Here is a 21,929-nt window from a genome sequence, read left to right on the forward strand (position 1 = left end):
CCTGGTGAAAATTCTCAATCATCCAGGTCGTAGTCATTCAAAAAAAAAAAAGGTTAAAAAAAATCTATATTTCCAATGTTGGACATTTGAAGAAAAACACAGTTGCAGTTTGAGAAAATGGCCACAAGATGGCAGTATTCTCGTCAACTCTGTCCGGGCGATAGATTTGTTTTTCTTTTTTTCCGTTTTTCCAGCGTTTGTACAGGACTGGACGTCAATGAGCAGCCAGATTAGAGATTGTGCTGACACGCGGTGAATCGCAGTGTTTTTGTCAGCCTGGGGTCCTGGGACTTTGGGCGCCTGTCAGTCTCAGGGAAAATAAACTTTGCATCAGGATAAAGTTCTTTGTTATTGATTTTTTAAATCTTTTTTCTTTCCGGCATTGTTTTTATCCGCAGTCCGGCTCATAAACCAGCCATAAAGTAATCAGTAAATTACTTTCTTTGTATATAATGAAAAATGTCTCTCTGCCTGTCTCCTCAGCAGTTTTAGTAGCCGATGTGGGATGTGTCCCAGATCTGAGCACCGCCCTCAGACAGCAGACTGACTGAGGAGGACGCTTTTCTCACAGCTCTAAATTCTAGTGAAGACTCTGGGAATTTGGATTTAAAAATTGGGTAAGAAGTTTTATGTTTTTTACTATCTATTTGCTTCCTTCTGTGTTTGTCTGTTCTAATTGGCCGGTGTGACCTGAGGCACCTAATTGGGGCCCCTCACCTGCTCCTGAAAGCATGCGCTCAGGGTACCTGTTTGGCAGGAGTAGACACATGAGCGGTTCTAGACAGGGGCAAACGGGGGCCAGTGCCCCTTTAGATCGTGTACAGGGCTCACCCTGTTGTGACCCCTGTACTAAAGATATAATACTAGGAGCAATTCTAATGATGATATGCGCTGGAACGGACATGGTTTCTGATAGATCCTTTGGATCTATTTAATTTTTTTTTCTTTAAAAAAATTCTGTTTAACTAATTATTTAAAAACAATTAGTTAAGAGCTTCAGTGATATTGAGATAGGATCCCAGTTTTTATCTGTTGTTTTTTTTCTTCAAAACAAATAAAAAAAATACTCTAACTTTTACAGCTGAAGTTTTCAGTTTTTCTTGAGTTCTAATTCTTATTTTATAGAAATTATAATTTTAACTTAAATTAAGTTAACAATATATAACATTCCAAAATGATGACTGTATATTGAACTAATATTCCAAATAATAGCTTTATTTTATCTTTCTTTATATATATTTATATAGCTGCAATTTCTTGATTTATTTATTTTTTTTTGCTGTGCTAAGGGATTTTAATTTTAATAATAATCCAAATGAATATTTTTGAGCCAAACATAAATATTTTCAGTTAGAAGACATATAATTTTAATTAAACCTAATTGAAGAAATTTCACTTCATTCAGCTCTTTTAATATATTTGAATACCTTGCCTATTTTTTTTTTTTTTTTTTTTTTTTTTTTTTTTTGCTTCATGCTTTTCTGTGCCCCCATGAAAAATGCTGGCCCCCCTCCCGGCCCCCTGGAACATTTGGTCTAGAACCGCCACTGAGTAGCCTTGACTCAGAGAAAGAAAAAAATATTAAAGTCCAAATAAATCAGAGATAATAGCAGCAATCTGGAAGTTCACAGTATATGATAAATAATGGATTAAAGGTTAAGTCCTCTCTGAAAGCCTCCCTTAAAAAAAAAAAAAAAAACTGGGCTTTTATAATGAAAGGACTGCTGGGATTGCATCCACTCTCTGATAACAAAAACTTGATCTCCTCTTGCACAACTTATTTTTTTTTTGTTTCTGTTGCCATGTTGATGTTGTTATAAATCAGCTTTAAACACACATGTGAAACAAGTCAGATCCACCAGAGCTAGAGCTGCAGCTTTCTGAACATGTAGGCTAAAAGGAGAGGGTACCATCAAAACTTTTTGTAGTTGGTTGATTGCTTTATTTTTGTTGAAATACCTCAAATATGATTCATTGTAGCTGACTCCACTGGCTGAGTGGTTTCCGGACTGTAAATAGCTCCCAGCCTGGTCTGTTAAAGTTGGAAGTAGCACCAGCTGAATAATAAGGAGAAGGTGCGGTGTGTGTAGGCAGCACCTACGGGTTACTGGAGTGGAGATCAGTGAGCCACAGGGGCTTTCTGTTGATGTTATTGAGAACAGAAGGTTAATACACATCTGCTGATCAAACACAGAGCTGGATGGCTGATAAACAGAGGCTGTCTGGGAGAATCCAACTTTTCTTATGTTTCAACATACTGCACAAACACCCTGCCTGTGATTCATAGAGCCTTGAGCGCCACAAAGAATATTTCTGGATCTGAGAAGTTGCTCTTTCTTCCTCCTGTTTTATTGTTACACATTTTTTCCTGTGCTGAGGATGAAGCATCCCCATTTACCAGGCTTTAGGAAACAACTTTTATAATCAAGTAGTTACTGCTGGTAACTGTTCTTATCTTAACAGTATTTCATTCAAGTTCACATTATGGTCTAAACATCATGTCCTTAACATCCCTCTCTTCCTGTTATTCCTGCCATCCATCTGGATGACAAACAGCCCCTTGTTTGTCAAAAAATGTAAAAAGAAAACTTTAGAGAACCTGCTGAGTTTATGCTGTTTTTTTTTTTTTTTAAATGGGGGTAAGATAAGAAGTCTTTCAGCATAGATAACTTGCTAAAGTTTCTTTATTCTGTTCACCATCTGATCACAGAAAGTTTCTAAATTCAGCATTTAAACCTGGTTTTATTTAATAAATTCTTATTTCAATGTGTTTTAGGGCTCACCATGATGCTTAGAAAAAAACCCGCCTTCCTAATCTGTAGTTTTGATGACACACGCCTAAATAATTTGCCTAAAAATTAACTAGTAATCACAATCTTCACTACCTAAATTATTTTTTCTAAAATGCAGAAAACCCCAGATCAAAATGCTGCCACTACTTTATTTCATGGGCGTGTTGTACTTTGGTGGTTGTATATGTTCATTTCTTGCAAAACATACCTTTTGTGACATTCATACTTCTATGTTATTTGTCTCTCAGATAGTATACGGTTGGTAAAAAAACATACCTGACATGTTTGGACAGCTTCCATCTCTGTCGGCGGTGTCATCAGCTGCTCTTCAAAGGGAGTTTTGTGTCTGATAAAAGAAAAAAAAAAACATAAAAGATCTGTAAAAAACAGATACTGTGAATTTTGATGGAATGATATTTGTTGGAGTTTAACATTTATTTAACCAGGTTTTTTAAAACATTCGTCTAGAATTTTCCTGAGGTATTTAAGCCAAAACTGGGGAAAAAAATGATTTCTGAAAGGTTTGGCATTTAGTCTTTGTTGTGATACTTGAAATAGAGCCATTTACCTTCAAGGGCCACAATACAAAGTACTTTAAAAAATATATAAAACAACCAAGATTGGAATTATTTATTATTCTTAACTGCATCTATTTAATTACAAAGCAAGTACATTTGATTAGAGACAGCATTTTAATATTAAACGCTATTTATTTATTGTCACTTGTAAATGTTGAATATCTGATATAAAGACTGTGCCAACTTAATCAAAGTTAACGCCTCTGCATTATTAATGTTGTAAACTACATTATGACCAAACAATCAGCTTGGTCTGTTTAAACAGAGAACGGTCTGTATGATCTGATTGAATTGCCTATGTTAAGTGCCCTTGAGTTAACATTTTTGTGATTTGGCTCCATTTAATTAAAGTTTCTAGTCCAACATTCCTCATTATTTGTTAAAATCTTTATCAAACCATTTTTTTTTTTTTTTTTTGCCATATAGCTTCAGGTTTGTTATACTTCTCATGCTCAGTCAATGTTATTTGGACTCGTATTCCTTTATTTCTTACTGAGATACAATTAGGTAAACTGTTAAAAGAAGTCAGAGCTTATTTTCACAGACTGAGAATCTGGTGTAACAGCACAGAGTGTTTTAGGCAACCTTTACTTACCCTTATCTCTTGTTTTTTAACCAAAAGAGTCTAAAGACCCTTTAAACTGCAGGTTTCAGTGCTCCCTAGTTTAGCTACAAGTGCAAATTTACACTGCCAGCCTTTCATATTTAGGGTATAATTACCAGCTTTACTGCAGTTTGACTTAAAACAGTGTGGTGAGAAACAAACAGTGCAGAAAGCTCCAAGCCGGCAGCGAAAATGAAGCCTTGGCCTGAGGTGATCCTTTATGAAGAGTCTAAAAGAAAGGGGCTTTTTTCTTACTGTTTGACTCTTTGATCACAGGTGACTGTTGCTCTTCCTGCTGATGCTTTCTTAGACGTAAACTTTAAAATGGATTCACCTGTAGGATTTCAGGGCTGTAGCTTTTACTTCGACCCTTTATCCTCTCTTTCGTAACATTCTTACTCAATACAGTATATTGCAAACAAACAAGGGTAGCATTAAAAAAGCAAAATGTTGTGTAATGGCACCTGTGCCAGATTTAAAAAAGGATTCTACCTGTTCCAATATTCATCAGAAAGAACGGATTCAAAGAGTAATAAACGATATAATACAGGGCTGTCTTCATGATTGAACTGCCAGGATATTTAATAAATGAATGAGTTAGTCCTAACATATTTTAAGATATCGTGCTGAGAATGAAAACAATTTTAATGTGTTTCTAAGTGCTAGATAAACTAACTATGAGTGGAAGCCAGGGCTCATTATTGCCAGGGAGGCGTCGTCAGCTCTCTTCTTCCTCTGCAGCACGTTTCCTTCCTTGTTCCACAGCATATAAAACAGTCACATACGACTAGGCATTGGCTACACAAAAGGAATAGGAACTGAAACAGATAGGTGGGGCTTGTTGTTCCTCGTAAAGTGACACTCTTGCGATGGCCACTTTGATGTTTGCAGCCTTTTAAAAGAAGCCATAAAGCCAAGCAGTTATAAAGACTTGGGGAATTAGAAAAATTCAGCATAGTAAACTACAGAAGCAATATGCGCAAAACTAGTGAGTCATGCAAGAAAGTTCTGCAATATTAATGTGGAATAATTGTCCACTTCTTTTCTATCTATTCTCAGATCCCTAAGGCTTCTAGGTGTGGTTTTATGGACAGCATCTCAAATAGGTTGAGACTTTGACAGTCTGGACTTTGACTTGGCAATTAGTGTACCTAGGATCTTCATGTTAAGTCATTCTGTTTTAAATTTGCTGCTGTGTTGATGAATCATTGACTTGTCTCAGTTTGGACCATGCTTTTGTTTTTCCCCAGATTGTCTTGCTTTGACTATCAAATAGGCCTTTCAGTCAGAGATTAACTCTGTGACTTAGAGCTGCTATGTGGCTGCAAAAGAAACGCAAATACACTTCTCAATAAAATTAAAGGAACACTTTGAAAACACATCAGATCTCAATGGGGCAAAAAATCATTCTGTTTATTTATACCGATATGAACTGGGTGATGTGTTAGGAACAAAAGGATGCCACATCATTTTAAGGAAATGAAAATGATCAACCTACAGAGGGCTGAATTCTGAGACAGCCCAAAAATTACAGTAAAAAAAGTGATCTGGCAGGCTAGTCCATTTTGCTGAAATTTCATTGCAGCAACTCAAAATGGTATTAAGTAATTTGTATGGCCCCCAAGTGCGTGTATGCATGCCTGAAAACGTTGGGACATGCTCCTAATGAGACGACAGATGGCGTCCTGGGGTATTTCCTCCCAGATTTGGTCCAGGGCATCACTGAGCTCCTGGACAGTCTGAGGTGCAACCTGGCAGCGTCGGATGGATCGAAACATAATGTCCCAGAGGTGTTCTATTGGATTTAGGTCAGGCGTGCGTGGGGGCCAATCAATGTTATCAATCCTCCAGGAACTGCCTGCATACTCTCGCCACATGAGGCCAGGCATTGTCGTGCACCAGGAGGAACCCAGGACCCACTGCACCGGCATAGGGTCTGACAATGGGTGCAAAGATTTCATCCCAATACCTAATGACAGTCAGGGTGCCGTTGTCTAGCCTGTATAGGTCTGTGCGTCCCTCCATGGATATGCCTCCCCAGACCATCACTTACCCACCACCAAAATGGTCATGCTGAACGATGTTACAGGCAGCATAACATTCTCCACGGCTTCTCCAGACCCTTTCACGTCTGTCACATGTGTTCAGGGTGAACCTGCTCTCATCTGTGAAAAGCACAGGGCCCAGTGGCGGACTTGCTCATTCCGGTGTTCTATGGTAAATGCCAGTCGAGCTCTATGGTGCCGGGCAGTGAGCACAGGGCCCACTAGAGGACGTCGGGCCCTCAGGCCACCCTAGTGAAGTCTGTTTCTGATTGCTTGGTCAGAGACATTCACACCAGCGGCCTGCTGGAGGTCATTTTGTAGGGCTCTGGCAGTGCTCCTCCTGCTCCTCCTCACACAAAGGAGCAGATACCGGTCCTGCTGATGAGTTGTAAACCTTCTACGGCCCTGTCCAGCTCTCCTGGAGGAACTGCCTGTCTCCTGGAATCTTCTCTACGCTCTTGAGATTGTGCTGGGAGACGCAGCAAACCTTCTGGCAATGGCACGTATTGATGAGCCATCCTGCAGGAGTTGGACTGCCTGTGCAACCTCTGTAGGGTCCAGGTAGCGCCTCATGCTAACAGTAGTGACAGTGACCCTAGCCAAATGCAAAACTGGTGAAAAAGAGTCAGAAACGATGAGGAGGGGAAAAAATGTCAATGGCCTCCACCTGTAAAACCATTCCTGTTTTGATGGTCATCTCGTTGTTTCCCCCTCTAGCGCACCTGTTGTTAATTTCATTAACACTTAAGCAGCTGAAACTGATTAACAACCCCCTCTGCTACTTACCTGACCAAATCAATATCCCAGAAGTTTAATTAACTTGATGCTATACTCTGATTACAAAGTGTTCCTTTAATTTTTTTGAGCAGTGTAATTGCAACTCCTCACTGTGCTTTACGGTAAATTTTCGTTTGTTGCATTTATAAGCAGTTTTTTTTTAGCCAACATTAGTGCAATGCCTTTTGACAATTTCATTTCTGAACATGAACTGCGCTGCAAAATCATTCGTAAAGAGAACAGATGGCAATCCTTGCAAACAAGTCTAACTTGTTCGGTCTGTTTTTAAGATTTTTAGCAGCATGTTCATTTTACATGAATAGATATATCTGTCTTTGGGTGATCTTGTCCAACATCCACTACTGTAACAATAAAAACCCTTTTTCTTAATGTTTTTTTAAACTGTTTTTTTTTTTTTTTTTATCTTCCTAGATGGCATGTACATAAACAAACTGTGAATGTAAGACACATTTTCTTAAGAACATTTGATTAAATGCAAATAATAATTAGCATTTAGTTGTTCCTTGTATTACTTTCTTGATGGAAACCCAAAGGTAATAATTCCATGATTGTAAGCAGTGTGATGTTGATGGAGATCAGCTTAAGTTTTACACTTCCCTCCATGTTAAGCTTACAATATTTTAAATATTTAAGGTAAGGTTTCAGTCCTATCTGTTTTAGAGACTATTGAACACGTGAATTTAAAACATTTCTCTGTGAAACACACAGAGTTTGTGAGTTATTTTGCAGCCATGTGCTGTTTTTGTCTTTGACCTAAAATGTGTCTATAGGGAGCCTGGCTGGTTAGATTTCCCTGCTGGAGAATGATACTGTTAACCTTGCCTGCATCTTTATATTAGGGGGATGAAAGGCAGACAGGTGTAGCTCCTGTTAGTGAGTTATTGTCTAAGGAGCCATGTGCTGAACAGACCATGATGGTCAGGTGAGTCTGCAGACAGAAGCTCCACATGTTTGCTCCTGTTTCTGTCAAAATGAGCCTTTTTTTTCTGCTGAAGTTCCTCTGAAGTTGATTGACATTTACTTTTATCTATCAGTAAACTACTGGGCTCAGGACACTTCTTCTTTTGTTTTGGCACAGCTGCCTGGACATGCAGCGGATTTTAGTGAGCTGAGATAATAGAGCTTTGGAGGCCTGGTGCAGGATCGAGCCCCAGAGGCTAAAAAAATACATCAGCAGAATGTAAGACAGAACGATGCTTGCTTATCAGGCATACAGAGAATCCTTCCTGGTTTTCTTCTGGCCAATCTCTTACTACTGTATATATGAATTTTATATTGTATATTTATATATATACATTTTGTAGCAGCATTTCCCTGTCTTACTGTACTGTTTTCTGACTCTGTTTGCAGCCCTATGCTTTGTATAAGCAGATACTTTATAGAATCAAATGCTAAATTATCCTACATATAAAAGCTTTCTAATGTTCTGCACTACCAAATCAGACAACTGATAGCTTAATGTTGCAAAAAGATAAAACTTTTCTGTATTTTTAGAAAGTCTAGAAAGTCACAACAACAGAGTTAACTTAAACATTAGCTATGAATTCATTTTTACTGGTCCAATTACAGGTTTTCTTTATTCTAATTAAAGCATTAAACCAGGTTTTTACCTTTATATAGTAAATATTTTGACCGCTCAGTTGCAACATAAATAATTCATCTGTAAAAAGTCTCATCTTTCAGTATCCAACCCAAAAGCCTATCAATCTGACTCGATCGAATGAAAGATGTGGATTGTAGAAAGATTCACTCTTTATTTTTCTCTTGATGTGTACTGTCGTAGGTACATTTTTTAAATTCCTACCATTCCTCCTTTATCAATAGATTAATGGATGCCTTGCTATTGCATGCCTCTCCAAAATTCAGCGGTATCTTTTTCTATGTGCAGAACAATCACTTGAACCAGTTTTTACTACAAAATAACAGCAGTAAAAAACACTTCTCTCTTTTTTGAAAATGCATTAATATTGCAGTAAGATAACAAGCTTTTATTGGAGAGAAGTGGTGATTTTGTAAAATGGTATAATTCGATTCATTACTCTATTAAGAAGTGAATCACTCTCCATTACTTTCTTCCTCTTTGCCGCAGCTGGTTTTACTTAATCAGATCATTTGCTGAACAGAGAGGAAACGTAAACCAACTCGGTATTAAACCCTCTGATCCTCTTTACCATTATCTGCCTCGGCTCAGAAACGGGTGTGTGGGTATTCTTTCCGCTTCGCTCAGTTGTATTTTTACAGCCGCTCTGTGTGTTCTGACCACAAGTGACTTTTCCATTCTGTCAGACTGAGCTGGTGAAGTCCTTCTGTCAGAGACAGTGTAGTTTATGTGCTGAGTATGACTTGCATAATAAGGTATTAGATGTTCATTTTATTAGTGGTGCCAGAATCACACAACGCATGCTTTAAATTAATGTCTCTTTTACCACTTAAGTTTCAAATCTGACAGCATAAGTGTATGTATTAAGCTAAGATCTGCACAGAGAGTCTTTTTTTTTTACTGTGGCAAAACGTGAAAATAAACTCTTATTAAAAAACTTTCTTGGAAATCTATTAAGAATAGAAAAGAGCCAAGAATTGAAGGAAACCAAAGTATCTACATTTGTAAAAAGGAGCCATTACATGAGGGCTTTAAAGATAAAATAGAACTGCTCCAGAGACTAGTTTTTGATCATTGTCTTAATCCCCTGTATTGCATCTTAGCAAGAATCAAGACTTTTTAGTTTCATTGTGGACTAATTTCTGTCGAGACACTTGACTCAGAATGCATATGAATAGAACAAAGACAATATTAAATCACTTTGGAGAAAGTCTTTAGAAAGTGCTTCAAAATGAGACATTAAAAAAACATACATACAAATTATAAGGCACATCAGAAGGAAAAGTAGAGCACTTATAGCTGCTGAAAAAACATTGCTAAAGGAAAAGTATAAATTAGGTTTATGGAGAAGTAACTAAATGTGTTTACATAAAGTTCAACTGATGCTAGAGCTGCCTATGAATAGCCATTGATTATGAAAGGGATTATTGACTGTCTGCAGGGATGTTTGCCTTCACATCTTTGGGAAAGAAAGAATTTTTAAGTCTATTTGTTTTGGATTTAATGTTCTTAAATTGTTTTCTGGATCGAAATGGGACAAACAGCTCATAGCCCAGTTGAGTTAGAGGCAATCTGTGGCAATGCACCTGGCTCTTTCCTGGACTAATGTAACATGAACTAAGTCCTGATCTGTCAGAGAGCATCCCACAGGTCTTCACCACCTGGGCAAAGTCCTTTCTCTCCTGTGTTCTGCAGCTGAGACGCCATAAAAGTTTTTTAGCTAAGAAGGGAGTCCAAATCATTTTAACTTCGTGAGAAAGACAATCCATTGGTAGGCCTTCTTTACCAGGCGGGAGGTGTTCACACTCCAGTAGAAGTCAGACGAGATGTGAATACCCAGAAACTTGATAAACTCCACATGCCGCATCACCTTCCCCTGTATGAAGAGAGGACCATGTTCAGTCCTCTTGGACCTCCGGCAATCTACTATCTCCTTGGTTTTACTGGTGCTCACAATGAGTTTCTCCATCTTTACCACCTGGGATCTGCTGGGAAAGAATTCACTGGTCCAGTAGCATAATGGTGCAGACAAACCAATTTGGAGGAGCTTCAGGAACATGTCTGGAAAGATGGCATCTGTGATGTATTTTAGGTCAGTCTTTATTAAGCACTTTATGATGGACGGGGTCAGGAGGACACTCGTTTTTGAGAGAAGTGATTATTTCTTTTTGGGTACAGGCACAATGATGGAATACTCTTGGTTGGCAGGTGCCATGGAAAGCTACACAGAGGTTAAAGATATAGGAAAAATCCTGCAAAATGATCAGCACAGGATTTGAGGGTCTAAACTGCCACCATGACACCATGTCCTATTCAGACTTCCTGTTCATTAAAGGATCAAGGAGTTCAAAGGGGCATTTAGATTTCAGGCAAATCTGGATCATGGCCGATATCCTCTTGTTCTTGTTGTCTATGATGGCTCTGATGCCTTTCCACATGGTGGTGTTTTTTTTACTGAAGTTCTCCTCAGTTTGCTGCTTGTACCTCTGCTTATCAATCTGTATGTCATTTCTCAGCTCTCTTGAGGACCAGCTGTTGGACAGTTTCTCTACTAATCTAGCACATCAATCAAGCGCATCCCAAGCTTTTAGCAAATTCTGCACTGTGCCACCTAGACATGATTTCCCAGTAACAGTGAAAGACAGCACAGCTGATGTACATTTCTCCAGATCAGTGTCCTCTTTGAATACCCCCTTGTTTGTGTGCCTAAAGCTAGTTGAAGTTGTGGCTTATTACTTGATGACAAACATTAGCATTTCCAGGAAACTGTGGAGGTATTCTCTGACCGACAGCCTAAAGAAAGACTTTAGAGCTTCTGCAGCCACGTGGCAAGGGAATGTCAGCCCACTAAATGCTGCGTGTTTGTCGTCAGGGCCTCCATAGGATCTGCTGACAGGAAATTACAGTGGTGCAAAATGCTAAACTGCATATAGAGCATTCCGCGAGCCATCTGGATCTTCTGTTTCAGTTACAATCTTTCTATAAAGCTTCAGATTCAAAAACAGGATGCAAACACATGGCCAAACAGGATCTGTACAAATTAAAATGCTAATTTTAGCACAGAGAGAAATGTTGATGCTTTTGGATCAAAATTCCAACCCACAAGGCACAACAAAACAATCATAAATATGGGAGTCATGATTGAATGCATCTACATTAACAGCTTCATGCCAAATTGCCTTCTGGGATCCTAGGGTTACAGTTGGGGGGAGGATTAAGCTTTGCACAGCCACTCCAACCTCTCTTTTAACCACGCCCGTCCCACTCTGTGGGACATTAAAATTTCAAAGACAGACTTCCCCCAAAACTGACGGAAGCTGTGGTCTCCACCCGTCAGCCCATTCGGAGCCTGTTGATGTAGGTTTCCAAATTTTGCTTTGATGTTGAGTTTCTGGAACAGGTTTTGAAAGTGTTTGATGGTTGATTGGAGAGAGAAGGATCTAATTGTATCAGTATAGCTATTTTTTGTTTTTAGTTTAAAAAACTTCTAGAATGTCAGCATACATCTAACCAAACTGAGCACAAGTGGCTAAGTACACCCTATAGCATGAAGCCAGTGTAAATAATCATCTATCTGTCTATGTTCGCCTGAGCTTCCATTAAAAACAGGTGCACTCTGGTTTTTGGCAGACATAAGAACTGCTAACACCAGAAATGAAACACCCTTATTATGAACACTCATGTTTTTCATGTGCTGAATATATACATCTACGTTATATACCCAGAGCTAAGAAAAATCTTTGACTGAAAAAATAATGGTATTTATATGTGTGAGACAGTTTTACAACAAGACTGTTGAGATTCCTTTCAACTGAACTTGGAAAATAAATCTCAGAGACTACAGTATGAGCTCATGATTATATTTAATCCTATTGAAACTGGCTTGTAAAGGCAGTTCAGACAAATATGGTTGCCTAATGTACATTCAAACTACGTTAGACAGGTATCTGCTGTTTTTCCTCAGTTCTTAATTTCAGTTTGTGAGAACGAGGTGGAAACGAATAAAACCCTTCAAAAATCCCTTCTTATTTACACTGCACATCATTTAGTTTAACAATTTCCAGCTTTTTGCCAATTTATTCACTGTAATTCATAGTACATACATAAATCAATGTAAGTCCCTCCTCCTTTTAGATTTTATTATGAGCACCACAGTGCAGACTGTGAAAAAAAAAAAATGGTACAAGTAAAAACTTAACAACACGTGTCCAGGCCCGGACAGTATCAGTCCCAGAAGTAGCCAACATTTTCAGTTTCTCTGGAGGAGCTGCAGAGATTTGTAGCTCAGACACAAGAGTGGCATTAAATAAGACAATGGTCAAAGGACAATGTTGGTGGAATCACACTGTAGGGATGCCTTTCATTAGCATGGTTAGCTAAGTTCAGACGAAAAAGGATGCAAATAAATTCGGGGCAATGCCCTGGAAAAACCTGTTAGACGTTGCAGAAAACTTACCAAGTGGGACGAAAGTTACTGTCCAGCAGCAAGAACTCCAGTGGCATTGTTTAGATCGATGTACATTAGAGTGATTTAATGAATATGATAAAGTCAAGACCTAAATCCAGCTGGAAAGACTTGATAACTGATAACCCTAGACATCGTCTTTCCAATTTGATCAAAAGTTTTAGCGTCCGGACATATGAAGCTAGCAGAGACATAACCTGAAAGACTCAGGCAGTGGTACTTTTAGCAAAGTATAGTTCTAAATATTTAGATAACAATAAAGGGAGCTAAGATAACCCCCAGCAAACTCTTTTTAGAGTCTTATTTATAGAAAATCTACAAGAATCAACCCAAAAAGATAGTTTGCTTTCTTTGTTTTTTTTTCTTCCCTTTTTATTTCAAGAAATGAAACTGGCTATTTGCTTATTTTTATCCTACAGCTTTAAGGATACACTGCACAAATGCTGCCATAGACTGATATTGAGAGAAAAATAATCCAAAGAAAAGCTTTGTAAGACGTTAAAAAAGCTAAGACAGCCACTGATCAGAATCACATAAAAAAAAAACCTTGTGTTCTTAGAGATACCCTGAGTCATGAAACTGTGAAAAGGTTAAGTTTTTTTAAACTACCAAAGCTGAAATAAAACCAAGGTAAGTTCCTGTGGCTGCTTATGTTATAAATATTGTCAAAAGCTGCCTGAGGTTGACAGACATGCCTACTTTGCTTTGGTGTATGAATTTCTTACTTGAACTGTATGTATTTTTCAACCTTGTCTGAACTTGACACGTTATCTTGGTAATGTGGGAGTAAGCTTACCATGTCTCAGAATGCTTGCTGCCTTAGATAAGGGGTAAAGGAATGTGGCAGATTCTTTACTAACAAAAAGCAGTCAAACTACTTGTTAATTCGAATCTACTATCCATTTGAAGCTATGTAAATAGGTCTTTAGACTAAAAGTAGATAATGGAAAAACACAAGTTACTCAAAGCCATCTGTTGGACTCTTTGCCACGAGATGACATCACTTCTATGTGTCTTGCCTCCTCAGAATGGGCATGACGGTGTGAGCCAAGTCGAGGGTGTAGCCACATCTGGCAGACCAAGCTGAGCTGAGCTGAGCAGGAGCCTCGCTACATCAGGAGATCTGCTGCAGACTAAAAGATGGGGAAGACAGAGGATGAAAGCAAAAATGTTGGGAAGATCTTCGAGAACTTTATTCAGGCCTCGACCTGTAAAGGAACTCTACAGGCCTTTAACCTCCTCTGCAGACGTTTGGACCTTGACCCGGCGGACCACACCACTTTCTACAGCAGCCTGAAGGCAAAGGTCACATCTTGGAAGGCCAAGGCACTTTGGAACAAGTTAGACAAAAGGATGGCTCACAAGGATTATAAGAAAGGTCAAGCTTGTGTGGGAACAAAGGTAAGTTTAATTATTTCCTTCCACCATTAAAAAAAAGTCACATTAGTATGATAGATATTCATAGACCTGGACTATAATGACACAAATAAATACATTTAAAGACAACTTTTTTTTTTTTTTTTTTTTTTTTTTTTTATATTGATCAGCTTTTATTGTGTAGTTAATATTTGCCTGTATCTTACCTGTAAAAGATAGCAGTGGGAGGATTGTTTTTGGACAATCAGAATGATTATAGTGGGAGATTTATGATAAGATGTACAGGGATCAGGGCTCTGTTAAGAACAAATGATCCACTATCAAAATTAGTTGCACTATAAGTTTAAACCTGCCGACGACAAATACTATCACACGTCACTTAGTCATATTACGGATATTATTTATCTGTTTTGTCCCACTGCAAAAATGAACAATGTTGCAAATGAAAAGGCTAAATATATAACTGTTTCTCTGCAGTGACTCACAGTTTCAACTAAACAACAACATCCACAGACAGGTTACATGATTACACAATTAATGAAGAAATAGAATCATATCAGCAATAGCCACATTAACCTGGAGGACTCCTTTGGGACACATTTTATTAGCAGCCACAGTCGATGCAGTTAGTTTGGTCATAGTTATAACATAGGTAACAGCTGTGCAACTAAAATGATTGTGAAATTGTTAAAAGGCCTTTTATTTACCTTTAATGGCAAAGTAATTTTTCCCCCTAAATAAGTAATTATGGTCTAAAAGTTTTCAAAGGTGCTCATTGATTTACTGTGTTCCGAGCATTACACTTGTTTTTAGAGAATAAAGATGTGATTTAACTCTTGTGAACTTCATCGTTGGTTTTACAGGGTTTAGATAGCAAAATAACCAATGTTAATTATATATTGTTTTTTTTAGGCTTTTAGCTCTTACATTCCTTACTGTCGGAAGCACATAATATTATGTTAGAAGTAGATCTTATTCTATGTAACTGAAATAAATTTCTACAAAACTTTATCAAGTAACAATTACATCATACTACCTAAAACGCCATCATTTTTAGTAAGTGGGCTTTATATAAAATTCTGTGAGAGTTTATGAAGACCAAGTCTTTAATGAGGTATGTGGTCTCTGCAGTGAACGACAAATACCCAAAGAATCAAGGCAGCTTAGGTGTTTGACTTTACCAGCGTATGACTTCTCTCCTAAATGTACACGGTACAATATGTGTCATAAATCAAAATGTCCAGTTTTTTAAACTAGTTTTATTTCACATTTTGTAAAGGTTAAATCCATTTGGTGTGTACCCACACCACTGGGCTTTATAAGGTTTTATGAAGCTGTGTGTTTGTTTTGGCTGCAGCTCAAAGGTTCTGATTCTTAAATTGAATTTTTGCTGTAAGCCCAAAACTGAATATTTTCAGTCATTAAAAAAATGCTTTTATGGTTTCACTGTAGACAGACAGGACCATTGTATTTTATTTATCCGCTGTTCCATATTTCCTGTCGGGGTCTGAACACCTGTGCAATAAAGATGGAAATGCTGAAAGAAACATTTTCCTTTTTGAGATATTTTACATTCCTGGCAAAATTGTTGACTTCGACTAAAGTCAATTGGGTACAGGGACTCAATTTGTTGTGGTAAACAAGCTACATTTGATTACAACATTGAGCAACCTTTAGGAACAGGAGAGTCGTTTTAAACTAAAATATTTAAAATATACCCATCAGATAACCTACGATACAGTCAAAAAGTTAAAACTTTATGTTAAAATGTTTGATTTATATATCATTTAGGCATGATGATTTAGGAAGTGATTTCTGCTTTCCTATAGTTTCCTTTTATTGGACATGAATGGGATTCTGAGCCCTGTTAAAATAAAGTGCAGACTAACTAAGCTCAAAACTGTCATGCACAATTATTTAACCTTCATGTACCGAGTTCATGTTCAAGTTAAGTCAGGGTTTCTACACTTTTGTGGAAAAGTATGGTATTGGAAAGAAAAATAAGAGCATTGAAAGGTTTATATTTACCATACTATATCTCCAATCACATCACCTCAATCTTATTTCCTACTTTATTTGTCTTTTCCTAATTTCTTATTTCTGGACTTCATGTGTCTGCCTCTTATTTTTTTTTACTTTCCTTCTTTTTTTGTATTCATTTCCTTTCCATCCTTGCGTCCTTTGTTCCTTCCTCTATATGTCCTTCTTCGTTCATTCATTTGTAGTGTCCATCCTTATCTCTGTCCTTCCTTTATTACAGTATGTCTTACCTTGAACCTATCTTGTGTTTTCCTACATTACTGGTTCCATTCTTCCTTGAGTCCTTCCTTATTCTATAGTCCTTTCTTCTTCCTCCATCATTCCTTGTGTCCCTCTATCTTATTCTTTGACAATGATCGATATTAAACAGCTGTCCTCTTTGTAAAGAACCGTGATGAGAGAAATCAGGAGGAGCATTCATCTGTCAGCTGAACCTGGACTCAGCTACTTTTTTTGTTGCACAGAGGGAAAGAAAGCATCATTCAGCGACTCTTGAACATTTGGCCCCAGTTAGGCTCCGTTTAACTCCTCGTTCGCTTCACCCGAACAATTAGACCAAGGATTAAATGTGTTATCTGCTCAGGTTTCTTTCTAAGACTAAATATATTTCATGCAAAAACCTAAAAAGATAAATGCTCTCAGTCTCACATTTTGTAATTCTGAGTTGACAAAGATTTTCTCTGTCATCAAACCAAAATGTCATGCGGTTTAATGAGCTGCTTACATGTGCATTGTGTTTTTATTGCTCTCAAAGGAGGCTGTCAGCTTTAACATCTTCCCCTTCAATTTCTGAGTGAACAAATCTTTCCATTTTTCTGACAGCTCTGCTCTCCATCAGTGGCAGATGTGATTTCACTCAGTGCTTTTTCTTCATATTGCTGCGTCGATTGGAGAGGATGTGATGTCATGAGTTTTATGAGCTGACACAGATGGCAGCAGAGGATGAAGCATGAGTCTCATTAAGTTTTACCATATATAACAAAATCTGTCTTTATATCAATCTTGCTGTAAGTTGGTCTCACCCTGGCAGACATTTTCCTTTTAACTCTGCTGCTCAGACACCTTTGAATTTTAAGGTTTATCAACCCTTTCTTGTAATTCCTTTGTGATTTCAAACAAATTAAAACATTAAAAGTTAACAGTTTATTCCTTTATAATCTAAATCTCTCTTTTGTGAGCGTCAGTATTTCATCTTCTCTGTAACTGAACACTATATATGTTCCTATAGACATGCTGCCTAACAACAGGGCTTTATCTCCACCTTAAGCTACATCTTCCCAGCCACCATAAGCTCTGACATAACTCCAACTCCCAAATTATGAGATTACTCCTTAAATTAAATCCATGACGTCTCTGTTTCTTCTAAAACCGATCTACATCCAGTAAAACATCATCAGAGGAACAGTGCACAGTATTTTACTAATTACTACTGACGTAATAGTTTGCAAGAAGAGCATAAATATAAAAGGAAAGATATTGAGACAAAGATAACTCAATTATTACCTAAGCCTAAATGACTATGATGGATTTGCTTGTCTCTGAGTGTGCATAGATCAAACGTCTGGCTGAGGCAATAGTGGGCGGGCGGAGGGGTCCAAGTTGGACATGACAGAAAGGAAACCAATGTCCTGACTCAGCAGATGTGGCATCAGTGTTCAGAGGAAAATAAGTCCCTGATCACTCAGTGGAAAGTGTAAAAACAAACACTTTCTGCTCATTGCTGATAGAGAAATCAAAACAGTCACAGAAGCTTAGAGAACAATAGACACCCTTTGATAATGAATAAACTAAGTTCCTTTATTGTGTGTGTCTAAAAACGATGGTTCCTCATCTGTTCTCTGGTTGCATGCCAGCAAATTAAGTACTGCTTTGCAAAGAAAAATAACTCCAAGTTTATTCTTGTCCGGGCAGGGCTTCCAGCACCTGCGTATGTGATTCACCTCTAACAATACGTCACTCTGACAGCCTCAGGCAGCTTATTATAAGGAATGAGAGAACCAGGTTATGGATACACAAAAGGCCTTTCAGGGTTTTTATGCAGGGGTGATGTGCAATGCAAAACAGATTCTAATGCAACACAACAGGAAATGTATTGTACAAAAACAACTGAATACACCCAGTTTGCAACCATTTTAAACCCAGTTTGTATCGGTAAATAGAAAAGTTAATGAACTTCTCCACAGTTTACTTCTTCTATAAGTGATAAATGTAAAAATATGTTTTCTGTGTGATTTATTTTAAATGTAAGCTTCAATCTAAACTTTTTATTTCACCAAATTCTCCTTGAGTGTGACTTGAACCAAAATAAGCCTGAGCAACCTCTTGTGGGATATTTAATATATAAGAGACTTTATGAACCTGAGATGTTTTTTTGTCATAGAGACAATTCCTTTATTTTTTTCTATGCTACATGGTAGATTATGTTTCCTCTCTCTTGTGTTCTTGTTGAACTCATGAAAAGTAACTAATACAAGTGAAACTTTGTTTTTTGTTTTTTTATTATCCTATATTTTTTCACCTTGTTGTGTTCAATAACTGAGTCTTTTTAAGAAGAACAAAAAAATGTTTTCAGTCCTAATTTGGTGAGTTAGTTGAGACAGGAGACTGTTGAGCATTGCAGGAGGTGCCCTGCTCTGGTTTAAATTTCAAAATCATCCCAAACCCTGTCTCTGCATGTTTTTCTCTATAAGGCTCAGAATGTTTTAAAACAGAAAGAAGAAGAAGACATTTGCCAACACACATGCATCATCTCTTTCCTCTAATTCAAGGCGGTGATGTCATGTTTCAACCACACATACTCAGACAGGCGCCTTAAACCTCTTACTTCATGCATTTTTTCAGGGAAACTGTTTAGTGAGTCACCTGAATTATGCACCTCTAAGGAGCTTAGTAATAAATACATCAGTCAGATGTGCAAACCCTTCTCTTTTGTGTAGTGTGGTTGTGCCAATTAGCAAATCACACAAACATTAGCTATCTTGCTACAGACTGGACTGATTATGAGAGTTTATCTTGCTGAAGTGTTTCTGAATGAGACACTTCTTAGTGCAGCAGTAAACTGCAGCTCTTTCTAATGATGTATGGAGCAGTAATATCGCTCCAGAGCTCATATAAACCGTCGTAATGTGATACCCCCCCTTGTTTCAGCTATTCATCTGTTGATAATACAACAAACATGTTACTATGATATCGATCATTTCTCTGTCTCTTCTGTTTGTAATACCAAGCATATTTTGTCATTCCTCATATTTTATCAGTGCCTCATCATCGGAGGAGGTCCCTGTGGTTTACGGACTGCCATCGAGCTTGCCTTGATGGGTGCCAAGGTGGTGGTGATTGAGAAAAGGGACTCTTTTTCAAGGCACAATGTGCTCCATCTTTGGCCCTATACCATCCATGACCTGCGGGGCCTCGGTGCCAAAAAGTTTTATGGAAAGTTCTGTGCCGGAGCAATCGACCACATTAGTGAGTATCAGACTTCACAGTAAAGAAATACACTAAATACAGTTTCCCCTTTGGTGGGATCTTGCTTTTTTCCTGCACAATAGAGTTGTATTAGGAATCATAGAGTTTGTTTGTCCTTATACCTGGGCAGTAGCAGTGAAACAACAGGGATTAAGTGCACTAGCTATGTCATGTTTGTCTTCAGTGTTGCTGTCATGGGTTTGAGTCCTGATTCCTTGACCCGTACAGCATCTCTTCTCCCCGCTCTCTATATATCCTTTTAAACTATTAAAAAAAAAAACATTAAGAAATAAAGACCACTAGTGTCTAAAAAAAAAGAAAAAGACGGGAAAAAACAACAATACAGCTTCTTGATAAACCAGTGAAAACTAAAGCCCCCCCTCATTGCTACTTAAACAGCTGGCCCACCTTATCTATGGATTTTCTAAGTGATCTTTGGATCTTGAACTCTACAGTTGAGTAACAGTTTTCCAACTGGCCCTTATTCCCTATTCTTGTTAAGGGATAATAGTACATTCAAAGTCAGAATTTTCAGGATGAGATCTTGAGCTGATAAACTTAGATTTTACTCATTCTTAAAAAAGTAGCAATACCTAGATAACAAACCATATCCCATAATGCAACAACAGGTCACAGTTGTTGATAATTATATCGACAGTAATCAACTGTCTGTCAGATTTATCAAGGGGTTTCCTCGAAGTTCGTAGCGACAGGTGGTTGTAGAGGTCCAAATCCACAGTTGTAAAAACAAAACTCATTTTTAGGTGGAGCCGTCTACAAAATGAAGGGCCTGGTTTAATTTTTTTTCTCACTGGTAAAAAATACAACACTATCATCCATAAGGAAAAGATAATAAATGATTTCCTGTTTCTAAAATATAAATTAGGCTCAAAGACATGCATCAAAGCGAACAGCACCCACACATCTGAAACAATCCTTCCATCTCTACCTTTTAACTTACAACTGAACTTCTTCACTTTAAATGTGCAGGACAACAGCAATGTTAACTAACTTAAGATAGTTTGCAATTAAAACTTTGTCCATCATTCAAAGACTAGAGAACAATATTTCTACATGCTACTCATTTGATATAAAGAAATGACTTTACTGACCTTTAATATTGGAGTTTTCTCTCTTTATTTCATTGTCTTTTAGTCATAGGCACTGTTTAACGTTCCAACTGTACTGCATCATATAAATGGAGGTCTGATTCCAACAATGACAGGAAAAATAAACATGTAAACATGGCCCCGTGTTTGTCTCTGCCAGGCATTCAGCAGTTGCAGCTGATCCTTCTGAAGGTGGCTCTGATCGTTGCTGTGGAGTTTCACATTAACGTGGAGTTCATTAGGCTGCTGGAACCTCCAGAGGATCAAACAAATCAAGGTACTCATTCACACCTCCAGTTTGCATTGATATTAATCAGAACTGAAAACCAGCAGTTAGATTGTGCTGTAAACTTTTTCTTTGGACAAGTTAATGTTTCTGGAGGATCTTTGTTTACATTCCTGTTTTGCTGCTCCTGTTCCACTTTTAAACTGGTTAAGCAGCAGGGAAGATTTGCCTGAAAGTTTTGTTCATTTCCTTGACACTCACTAATAAACATGAGGGAAACATTGGCCGATGTTTTGCTTTCCTCATGTCTAGCTCAGAGGAGAAAAGGTCATGTAACTTGCTTCAACTCCCTGAAAGTGATCTTCTATACTATTTATACAACCTGTTTATTAAACTACAGCATATTAACCAGATGCTTATTTCATTTTTGTTTTGGATAATATAGCTTTATGTTCAACTTTGGTTACATCTGAACATAGGACATTGTCCACTTCACCCTGTCATCCCACTCTGGCTGGCAGCTCACTTGATGATAAGACAGGAGGTGTTTGTTTAGTTTTCATATTGACATGTTGGTAACAACACCAGCTTTGGCTAATTTTGGAGCTGGACTTATCACTCCGGTTGGACTGTGACAGATTTAGCTGTGCCCTTGACTTCATGGAAGGTATTTTACACATGCTGATATTATAAAACAAACTTGCAAAGCAACACCTGCTCGCATCACACACTTCCCCTACAACATCCTGCTTTTTCTAAATAGAGAGGCAGTATATGCTCTCATAAGCCTTTAGTTTCACTTCCATTAGTTTAGATTCCCCTTTTATACA

At 37.8% G+C, this 21,929-nt stretch overlaps 1 protein-coding gene across 4 annotated transcripts in view; it reads left to right on the forward strand.

Moving 5' to 3' along the window:
- Nucleotides 1-208: 208 nt before the first annotated feature.
- The window catches only part of mical2a (microtubule associated monooxygenase, calponin and LIM domain containing 2a), a 46,329-nt gene continuing 24,608 nt past the window's right edge, over nucleotides 209-21,929 (forward strand). For 2 of the 4 annotated variants that reach the window (XM_038298689.1, XM_038298688.1), the window contains exons 1-4: nucleotides 209-617; nucleotides 13,910-14,283; nucleotides 19,557-19,764; nucleotides 21,034-21,150. In XM_038298689.1, coding sequence (XP_038154617.1) covers nucleotides 14,023-14,283; nucleotides 19,557-19,764; nucleotides 21,034-21,150 — 586 coding nt within the window. In that variant the 5' untranslated portion in view covers nucleotides 209-617; nucleotides 13,910-14,022. The remainder of the gene's footprint in view (nucleotides 618-13,909; nucleotides 14,284-19,556; nucleotides 19,765-21,033; nucleotides 21,151-21,929) is intronic. The other 2 variants (XM_038298687.1, XM_038298690.1) reach the window with 2 other exon arrangements.

This window comes from Cyprinodon tularosa, unplaced genomic scaffold (genome assembly GCF_016077235.1).
Source record: "Cyprinodon tularosa strain WSP-4 unplaced genomic scaffold, ASM1607723v1 ctg412, whole genome shotgun sequence".
Lineage (NCBI taxonomy): Eukaryota > Metazoa > Chordata > Actinopteri > Cyprinodontiformes > Cyprinodontidae > Cyprinodon > Cyprinodon tularosa.